The sequence below is a fragment of the Varroa jacobsoni genome, unplaced genomic scaffold (assembly GCF_002532875.2).
Source record: "Varroa jacobsoni isolate VJ856 unplaced genomic scaffold, vjacob_1.0 scaffold_1105, whole genome shotgun sequence".
NCBI lineage: Eukaryota > Metazoa > Arthropoda > Arachnida > Mesostigmata > Varroidae > Varroa > Varroa jacobsoni.
Genome location: NW_019214007.1, coordinates 114,580 through 125,826, shown reverse-complemented (window position 1 = coordinate 125,826; position 11,247 = coordinate 114,580). Strand labels below are relative to the sequence as shown.

General features: G+C 41.2%; 1 protein-coding gene across 1 annotated transcript in view; it reads right to left on the bottom strand.

The window, feature by feature from the left end:
* Positions 1-7,571, bottom strand: part of LOC111266651 (sodium/potassium/calcium exchanger 3) — an 11,333-nt gene extending 3,762 nt beyond the window's left edge. The window contains exons 1-2 of the mRNA XM_086970997.1: positions 7,117-7,571; positions 499-927 (exon numbers count right to left, since the gene is read on the bottom strand). Of these exons, the coding sequence (XP_086827123.1) occupies positions 499-927; positions 7,117-7,258 (571 nt within the window). The 5' untranslated portion in view covers positions 7,259-7,571. The remainder of the gene's footprint in view (positions 1-498; positions 928-7,116) is intronic.
* Positions 7,572-11,247: the final 3,676 nt, after the last annotated feature.

Sequence of the window (11,247 nt, the reverse complement as noted above, 5' to 3'; positions counted from 1 at the left end):
ACTGTACACATAGTTTCGAGACCTTCTATACCAGAATTTCTTTTCTGGAATACAAAATCTAATTGACATTGAACACGTCTCACGTAAATTTTACCGCATGGAACTCGAACATAAGCATAATTAGATTGAGCATGCTGACGGATACGTGGATAGCGTACCGTTAATGTAACCCATCATTTACTTTATTTACTTTTTTTTTTCAAAAAAACATTCGACGCTATCGAGTTCTGATAATTAACAGGGCGTCTCCGAAGAGGAGTAGACAAACATGGATATTAAGTAGTTTGCGATTATCTAAGTACGTTCACTGAAATGAATAAAATTACGAAACGATGGGCACTATTCGTCGTATGATAATTAGCACCGATTCGGGTTCCTTGAGGCAATAATTTATGAGTCCAATAGCTTAACGACTATTCAGCAAAAATAACTGAATTAATTTGAGAGTTAACTTAATATGTCATAAATATTTAAGAGTTCATAGCACTATAAACCCACCGGCCTGTAGACATGTCTCATTTTCGACAATTTTATGACGAGGATGTTCGTGGATTGCTGTAATTCCAACGTATGGCCGTCTAGTAATGGCCGATTGTCCTTTGTCCTTTCGGGTGGTATTGGTCACATCTGCAGTTCTGTTTTTAAGGTCACTAGACACGTCTTTGCTGCCACCTTTAGAATCTTTCGCGATTTTGTTGTCCTTTTCGTTCTGGTCGCTGCTTGGCCCGGGCTGATTCGACTTGGTGTCACCATCGTCGCTTTCTTTGGGATGATCGGTGCCTCCTATACCGGACTTTCTCGACTCGATATTTAATTCAGTTTCTTCTGTCGGTGATGGCACCTTGATAGCTCCGTTTGTGTTGTCACTCAATAGGTCCCGACTTCGCCAGGAAAGTTGAATAGCTATCCTATTGCCAGCGGGTTCGCCTGAAACGAGTAGTGCGACATACTTCCTTAATACAAGAAGGAAAATGTGTTGACAATACCAGAACGAAACAGTTTGTGAAGATGAAGTACAATTGAGAGTGATTTATTGATCAATAACCTAAACTGAGAATTTTATCAAGATTATACCACGCTTAATTTTGATCTCATACAAGCCCTTATGCATTTATAAGTGAGGTAATTATTATGAGCAGGCGCTATCCGTAGATTTCGACACAATCAGGTTGGTCATGGATTTACATTAATAAGCATTTTTAGATATGGGTCAACGTTATGGGTTAGTTACTGGCCCATTAGCCATGTTCGTCTAATTACAAAATATTGTCTTCAAACTCGCATAGTCAAAAATGGCCTTACGAGACTACAGTGCGCAAGTTTACTATTGGATAGAAGCTATTCGTAATCATCAAAAAAAAAATATGCCCGTAATAGAAATCGTCTAGACTACCGCGTCTGCAGAAATCATAAAGGTCTTCCATTAAAAATCACTCCTTGAAAACGCCCATGAACTTACGCCGTACGTAAGGTGCAAAGTTACAAAACACTTACTACGCTACTTTGAAAATCGTCGTTCTTAAACTTATAACGCTCTGCTGACAAGACATCGATGCACAGAAATTTGCAAATTGCAATTTCTATGTTTACGGACGAATAATATTACTTTTGATCCTAAATATAGGTAGATATTTTACACCCACTCGCCTTTATGGAGACTGATTTCTCCATCCGTTGCGTAACCACTCTTACATGAATGCAGACCAATCGTTTTTCCGCCTTGTCTGCTAATTAAGGGGTACTTGTATTTGCGTAAGATGTAAAGTTAGTGAACAAAAGTCGGCTAATTATTGCTTCCGTTGAGTTCTAGAGAGGCCTGTAATCATGGTTAATTAAGGAACTTTCAATATTCTTGTAACGGCTTCACCCGCAATGCTTTACATTGTACGCATACTTCTGCATAAAGTGTGGCAGAATTCTTTGGCCTATTTGAAGTTAGACGAACCTTTTTCGGGATTTTCTGGCCAGCATGCAGGGTTCATTTAGGTTTGACTGTATAAAGCTAGAGCTAAAAAGATGCCTTATAAGCGACCAGCAATGCTTAGTACCCAATATGTCTTTTGATCCCATCCAAAGCGTAAAGCGAACGGAGGTCTGAATCAAGCCAGTCGTTGATAAATACTATTACAGAGGACATATATTTACTCTATGTTTTACTCTATATAAGGACGTTATGGGCCTCACAGGATTCAAATGTATTTAGACTTATCGAATTTTAGCACCAGATCAGATAGAGTTGTCCCGGGAAACAGACATTATCTATTTGCCTGTTGGCTATGTAGTTACTCGTTATAGTCGTGGATATACGGTCGTAAGCTTTGTAAGTATCAAAAATAGTCTTCTGTTTTAAAGATTATCGTTTAGTGTATGTACATGCCATGGTATCAACACAGCGTACAATAAGCTATTCTAAGCATTTTCTCTATACAGAATTCTAAAAGCAATAGCTGCAATCTATTTAACTATGTACAATTTTGACAACGATTTACGTCGCAAACTGGGCATTTACAAATTGTTCTTGGCCAGTTTCAAGTGCCCTACAACTTCTACTTGGACAATAAACGGGTTCAATATAGGCTGAACACTGTCAGCGAACTGGTGAAATAATAACGTTTTGCCTAACCTACAAACAGGGCAAAAGTACACATCGTATATCTCTGTTATGATCCAGTAATCAAGAAGTACTTTTCTGAGCCTTACGATTTAAACGGTTCTCTTAGAGAATACAGTATTTATCTGTGCTCTATTTTGTCAAGTCCTACCGAATATGAGCTCTTCGGTGTAGGGCGCCGCACCCAAAAGCAGGTGTTCATGAAGGTGCTCATTCTGATCAGGACGTAATAGACGCAATTGTTTTTAGATCGGACGTTTTACGCTTAACCAAGTTATTATTATTGCGTTTTATTTGTTTATATCGACGCCAACTATACTTCCTAATTTGAGTATAGTAGGGAATTACTCCTATTTGGGTGACTGTAATCCTTGGGGTTCAAGACAGATGTTTCGAACGCCGAAAATCTTTCAAGGTGGTTTGAAGACGCGTTATTTGACGCCAGACTGTAAACCTGGTACGCCCGTTCATGACGAAAGGATTTTACTTTTTTATTGATAAAGGCCAGAGCCATAGACAATTTTCAGCTAACGAAAAGTTCGAATCGAACCCTGAACTTCTCAGCAACTTTATTGCCCTGACGACAATCTAGAGGAAATAACATTTGTTTTACGCCGGCGCTTCTGGGTGTTGCTTGACTATTGGAACTGCGGACCGGGTTGCATTAGCTCAGATGAAGGTCGAAATGGGCGCTCCCATCTTCGTCGCTAATTTAGCGTTCTACGTGCACACGTAGGTATTAAAGAGAACACACGGCATCATTCCTATTACGGTCTAGAAATCGTAGAGAACTGTTGCGGAAAGTGTGGTCTGGCTCCGAGACTTAATTTGGCATACATCAACACTACAGCTTGGCTAGATTCATAGCTTCCTATGGAGATCCACTATAATCTTCTGCCTTAGATGTAAAGGTTTTAGTACGCATTTGAAAGATCGTAGCAAATTTCTTACATTGCACTGCCAATGCACTCCTAGTAATACCTAAATATTCGAGTGGAGTCGGATGCATGTTTCTGGACAGACTCGTTTAATTTTAGGGGGAACGACACAAAACAATCCGCAACCATTTGTCTGACAAACTTAACCTCTCGACAACAAACGCAATGTTTTCGCGGTTCTACAAAGGCCGCAGCGGCATTGTAGAAAAGCTATAATAAGGAATAGTCTTACTCTGTTATATAACTAGTGTGCCAGCCTTATATATGTGTATATATATATATATATATATATATATATATATATATGGTGTCATAAACAAGAGAAAATAAAAAAAAACGAGAACTAAAATAATATACTCACAACTTTTAGCAATGTTACGAAAAGAAGCCAAAGCGCAACTTTGATCCACGCTCCTTAAGAAAACGCAATTCAACCTAACTATAAATAGCTTACTCATCGCTAAAGGAGGCGCTTTTGCTGTTTAAGCTGCAGTTAACTTTTCGTTTCAGATCAAAGAACACTCTGCACTCATAATCAGGGTAGCAATTATTTAGATGAGCGTACACGTTCACGTTGGTACATGTAATCATTAGACACATATACGCAAATTTAATTTATTTCATACCGTAGACATCATCGGCGTTATCAGTTTCCCTGATGGCCTAGTGGGTAACATTTGTGTGCTAAAGCTGGTGATCTGGGTCCAGATCCGGCCGTGGACACACCTCACTTCGTGCTGGTAAGAGCTAACCGTCTGATGGAATGTCCAACGGCACGTAAACCTTGAATTATTTTAAGTCTGCTCAAACAATCATTGTCATATAGGGGAGCGTCATATAAGTTTTGCGCCGCAACGCTTTTTTCGTTGCTGCGCCACCGATTTTCATACTAACATAGAACTAGTGACAGCCGCAGGAACAATAGTTGTCTGTAATAATGTCAATAATGCTTGCATAGTTTAACTCTATATATATATATATATATCCCCACTTTTTATATACATAGATAGGCTTTGTAAAGAAGATATTGTTGATGATCAGGAAAATTTCAATATGCATATTTTTTTTGCCGACCTCTATAGAGCAGGGCGACTGTTCTTCAGCTCTTTACACAGATTTCACACAGATTTTACACTGTACAGAGTTCTGGCCAAGGCTCTCGCGAACACACGGAGATGAGGAGCCGACCAACAGCCTCGAAATCCCTGCCGACTTGATTAAGCAAAGCATCATAACCTGGGATGAAACTTGTGCCCATTGGGTGTATATACTATTTTCCACCAGAGTCCGTTCTTCTTGCTCCAACAAGTCTTGGACCCAATGAAAAACAAACGAAGAGAAAAGCTATACACATCATTTCGTATAGTTCAGATCGCTTCATAATCGCAAGCGCAGCTTGTCCTCACCGATGACGCGTCGCTGCGTGAAGTAAGCACCGTCATCGAACCACTACGAAAATCTTTGTACAAGGTAGGCATTTTACTATTTGTATAGCTATGAGGCACATGCATAACTTAACTTTTTTTCTGATTGAGGCGAGTAAGTGAATTCACTAGAAGGTTTATCCCAAGTTTTTTTTTTCTCTAGCGTGACAACTATTTGTTTCGATGACAATATTTATTACCTGTATTGGTTGCAAGATTATGCACGGGTAAGTAGCAGTTTTACTTCGATTAGCGCTCAGACTGCAGTGGTAACTTGTGTGTTTTCCTGACAAAAAATCATCTAAATCGTATCGTACCTGCCCTCAGCCACCATTCTCTTAGTGTTATCGTAATCGAGTATATTGGTAACCCACCAACAAAAATGCGTGTGTTTCAGTATGAGTACTTCGTTATCGAGACGTTCTTAACGTCACTGTGATATACAATACATATGGGGATAAATATGCCTCTTGATTTAAACAGATACTGTTAGATTTGCACTTAAAACTGCCGTTTAAACTCGGATCCGGTGCAGATCTGTGGACTCTGTATAATACATTGTTATACGGTTCATTCATTGAATATATGTAGCGCTGATTTGAGTTTATAAGTTACAAGCGGACTAACCACAATTAGGAATTTCAGTGGCAAAGCTGATCTGATCTTATTTTCACCTTTCGCATACATCAGTCGAAGTTTTTTGATTTCCATTAAAAATTGCAACATTTCATTACTTCACTGCGTAACTTACTCTATTAATGAATATAGTTCTCAAATATATTTACAGCATGGGTAATATTATAAAATTATTCGATATGTATAGTACTTCAAATTTTCTGAAAGCCACTCAGAATAACACTGTTATATATCAATAAAATCTAAACAGATTACGTCACACGTCTTTAGGCAGGGAAGTTGTGTTACATCAGGAGGAAAGCCTATATGAACTGAGCACCGCTCCCGTCGTCTTATAGCTTATGAATCTCTGCGGACCGTTTTATTGGTAACATACACGAGTTTCGGTTTCATAGGTCAGAGGCACAACCTCTATAGGCACAACGCTTAAAAACACATGTCCTAAATTGAACGGTAGTCCTTCTAAGCTAACAATATTTTCCTATAGATCGTTCATAGCCGACGGCGGATACCGCCAGAAACCCCGAGGGGAGAAAGCCTGTACGTTGTATAATAATCATCATAACAGCCGTTGTGGTAGCGGTAGAAATAGCATTAGCGCCAAACTATGCCCAAATTGTCGTGCCCTCAACTCCACTGGGGTGACTCACAGATAATACACATACGCCGAGTTCATTCTGAGCGTTTCGCGAGGTTGTTGCGCCCTTACGATAACCTTCGAATAGGTTCCTCCATCGATAGGGCATTCACGATGATGATTACAGGATTAAACGGAATTGAAATGCATAAAGCTGTTTGGCGAACACGGTTCAGAAGTAAACTCACAGCGCGCCTCATACGTACTAGCATACACAGAGAGCAACCAATCACAGAGTTTATAATAGGAGCATCTTGAGTCTTTAGAAATGACTCTTGAACCTCCTCTTATCTTTCCCATCGTTGATCCTTCTTTGGCTTTCTCTGTCGCATACCGTTTCTCTAGGGGCCTGACTACCTCAATCGCGCGCAGTCTCATAGCACTCTACTTTCTTTTAGCCAAAGCTAAAGATACGATTGCTTTCGTAGCCCCGTATTGCAGCAGCCCCGAATTCCCAAGGCTATGCAAGAATTGTCGCACTAAGAAACAGCGTACATATTCACACACTAGTAATTATCCTACTTCATTGTTTCTAGCCAGTGCATCAAACACAGTCGACTGGTGATGCTGGGGTTTTCTTTAATGATGCACCACGCTTCACAGTAAAGCGGCTTGCTTTGGTCGTCGGATTTTTTTTCACGCATTTGGACCTTATCACCACTGACGTATTATTGAACGGGTTTCATAGATATACATATGTATGTGTGTGTATATCTATGTCACGGCTAATAGAGAGGACAAGTTAGCCTACCAGAGCCACTCTTGCTAACGCCCGGCCAGCATCACATTATTTCTATAACTTCTACTTCTGCTGAAAGTTGGTTGTATTACAGCAGCAGCGGCAGCCGAAACAATAGCACCTAAACTCACCTTGTTTCTTCCAGTCGGCAACGAGCTCGACGCCAGCGAATACCGCCACAACGAAGATGAGGGCCACAGCTCTTCGAAGAGCTCTGTGGCGCGCCGAAGAGCTCCGCGTAAACTTGTCCCATTGCACCGGCACCGTCGTCATTCCTCACGATGAACGCTACCAGCGATGACTGGGTAGCGCGGCGGTGTCGAGGCGCCTGAGGTGAGAGAAAGGATTGGCCCAGCAGCGACAGCAACAGTAGTTCACCATCCACCCGAACCGCCGCAGATTCGCGCTCAAACGCCCGCACGCAGCTTCCCGCCGCGAAAAGCAGCAGCAGCCGAACGTACGTCCGTACTAACGAGTAGGCCGCTCAACCGACCGAGCAGTGAGGGAGCTAACGGCGTCGGCGGCGGCGGCACTATGACGATATTGGCGGACGACGGACTTCACCAGCAGTGGGAGCAGTGAGAACGACACGTCTCGACTGCTGTGCGAAGTATAGCGGCGGCTAGCGAGTAACAGAGGGTACAAACTAGACACACGATGGTAAACCAAAGGAGATACTCTAACATACGAACTTGCCCGGATCTGCTGTGTCTGGGACGGGCGGAGTGACGGCGATGCATGGGTCGCGGCGCGCGCAACTCTACGGAGCACAGCAGAGCAATGTTCGGACAGTCAGTACGTTTGAGGCTGATGGTAGCACGGCCAGCTGCGGCAAGACGGCGCGAAATGGCCAGGAGCCGGACGGACTAATGGCTACTTGGAGTTGCTACTTATTCGGTTGGTAGCAGGCATTGACAGGTCGCTGTGGAAAGAAAGTAAGTAGGGAAGGATTGCCTTCGATAGCAGAAACGGTAACTACAGCTGCGACAAAGCTGTCCAAGGGCCCTTGCACCCGCTGAATTGGGGTCCGCGGACAAGTCTAACGGAGAGAATGGCGCTAGGAATCATCTTGCGGTTAGCCCAGTTGACAGTTTAATGACTGAATGGATTTGAATCAAGAGACAGTAGCAGTAGCTGCCAGGAGAGGAAGCTGCTAATAAGAGAAAAAACGGACCTTGGTCAGCCGAACAAATGTTGTGACGGAAGCAGACAGCTGTGTACCGCGGCTCCGAGCAACTGACTAGCGATGAGTAAGTACACAGAGGGTCATCACCAGCAGCAGCAGCAGCGTCACCTTGAAATAAGCCTTCCTTCGCTTGTTTTCACCTGCGACGATTGGTAGTTGCAATCGAGACCGCAGAACAGGAGAAGAAGAGGGGGTACACAAAGATCAAAACGATCATCTATCCACACGCACATCCTCACATATTTCCATTCTCACACCGATATATTTTCAAATGTCACGGAGCGAGCCGTTCGAATACTTTCATCATACCCAGATAGACGCTAGGTCACGCAGAGGAGGCCGAAGGTTGAAGGAATCCCCGACAACTGCTATTTTCTGCAAATTATTGCATAGACATGATCATCGTAGTATTATAATCATCATAATCGTTATAATCATCGTGGCTTAGTTCTTCCTTATGCGCAGTGGGCCGTCTTGATACACGTCGAACGCCTGTACAGAATGACAAAAGGTTTAATAGGGTAGCTGCCTGAGAGTTAAGCTCGAAATACAAAAATGCCGTTTACCCGCCATTTTTCCCCGACCTTTTCAAAGGCAGTCGACAAAAAAGAAACGAAAAGGCTTAGTCAATACAAGCGACAAACATAAGCAGTCGAGCTTGCGATGATAACTGTCACGCCGCTAGCAGCACTCCGTACTGTTTATTCAAGCCCAGACATTTTAAATTAGTTGCACCCTTTTATATGAACGACTATTTCTAAACTTGGGTCACAGGCCTTGTAACAACAAGTCAGGCATAAGTCGCTGTACAACAAATCGAAAATGGGTATCAAAGGTAAAAGCATGGATATCATGTGGGCATGCACATAGAAGCAATCCGAAACGATTACCCGCATCGTTATCAAGCCTTTACCTATATTTAGATGATGCAGATTTAAAAATGGTAGAATCTGAACGCTAAGTCTAGGGAAGCATAGGTTCAAGTGTATACACACGTCTGGCGGCAATAAGGTCGCATATTTTTTTTAATAGTAATAATTATATTCTAATTATACTCGGCAATAATTACGAGTGACGGATAGATACATTGTATCAATTGAATGTAAACCTTCTAAAACTCCTGTTTATTCGACGCCACACTGTACGCGGTCCAGTCGAGTTAAGTTTACTAATGGAATAATACGGCGAGCGTGGAAAAGACCCGTTACTTCTCAGCATCTCGGATCGGTCCTGTCTGGAAGGATTTGAATTCTGAGTGACGGACTGCTACAGACGAACCTTCTAGCATATTGTGCTAGCAATTGCAGCACGTGATGATAGAACACAAACAGTCCTGATCACTAGCAAATTAAGCATATCTAGGGTTCAAGATCGGCCTGTATTCAGCACTAACAAACAAAGCAATCCTAAAAATAAACGAACGAACAGATATGAGAGATGAGAAGAAATTTATTTGCATATATTTCTACAAATTCTCTGTGATTTTCCGCAATCGCACAGAATACATACTTTCAAATATTCAAGCTTACCAAATGCGATTGATAATACTCTAGCCTCGAAGACTATAGCACTGTTGATTGATCCATGAGACGACTTCAGTGGCAACCACATTATCCGGAGGCAAACTTGCTCCGTCCGATTTCTATATATATATATGTTTGTCAATTTCCAGTTTGTAAGTAGCTTGTTGTTTGGCAAAAACGACATTAAGCAATCAAACGTACAGTCTGTTTGAGCCTAAAAGGCTAGCTATGCCAGATTACACAGTCGAACTTACTCAGTAAACAGGGCAGTGAAGAATCTGATTGACATCATTGCGCCAGGGGACTATTATTGCGACTGAATAATTAGCAAAAATTGCGTCTTTATAGCTGAACGTAGATACCACGCATATACTGAGCTTTCACTTATAGTTAACAGCTTTTTCCTATGCATTTTAGTTCTCGTTCTGCAATTAAGGGGCAAACGCCATTTTACTATAGTGCATGTTCCTAGACGTAAGTGATGTTCGTAAATAAAACCGTTGATTAATCGACGCGAAATGCGGATAAAACGTTTTTTTTTTTGATAACGGGTAAAATAAACTGATTTCTCCTAAGGTGATTTCAAATAATTAACAGCATTACTTAATAGTGTATTGCTGGTATTTTCCAATGCCGTAACTTTAGATAAAAACTGGCGAAGACGAATACAATATTCTATATATATATATATATATATATAACTTTGTGAATGAATCCCAAAAAGACTGATCACAGATGCGCGCCCGTTTTATCATTACTAATTATCATTAAAATTAACAAATTTGGATTTTTTTTTTCAATATGAATTTATTTAAATATGACATTTAGTTTTTGCACCCTTTGTCATTTAACCGATACGAGGTTAAGTGGTTCTGTGTCTTCGCAAAGTACTGGGTTCCGGATCACTGGATAGCTTGCCTCTTTGGCTACAGGATATGTTAAGGGATTTATGTAGTCCAACGATTGTCTTCTCTGAAGCGGATCAGTGGAATAGTTCTAAGTGTGAAGATTATCAAAGGATGATTGGATCACGGATGTTATTATAGACGAAATGCTTGGGCTAGTTCGGTACCTTCTATTCCACATGCTGTAAAAAAATGTATCTAACGGCCATCAACGATTTACTAATTATAATGCTATCTGATCAGCATCTAAGCATGAGGAAAAAAGCAGCAAAAGACAATGTGTCCAAATAAAAGTTGCATCATAAAGCAGGTTACTTACTAACATACATTAAATACAATACAAATCCTTCTCAGCTCGGATGCGCCTAAAATATTATCATAGCTAAGCTCAGTAAAAGCGTCACTGATAGCAACTCTATTTTCGGAAGAGAAAAAGCTTCGCGTTTCCCTGTTCGATTGAACATTTGCGTAAGATCTGTTTATATTTAATGTAAATATTTGCTTTTCTCAAACGTACACCTATTTAATTTACTTAAATAGAAAATATGAACTTTTCTTGCTGAGGACGCGGCGCAGAGATGCGCTGCTCATTGGCTTTGCTTTTCCCTCCAACAGCTATCGACTTCGATTCGCAGAATACCGCTTTCG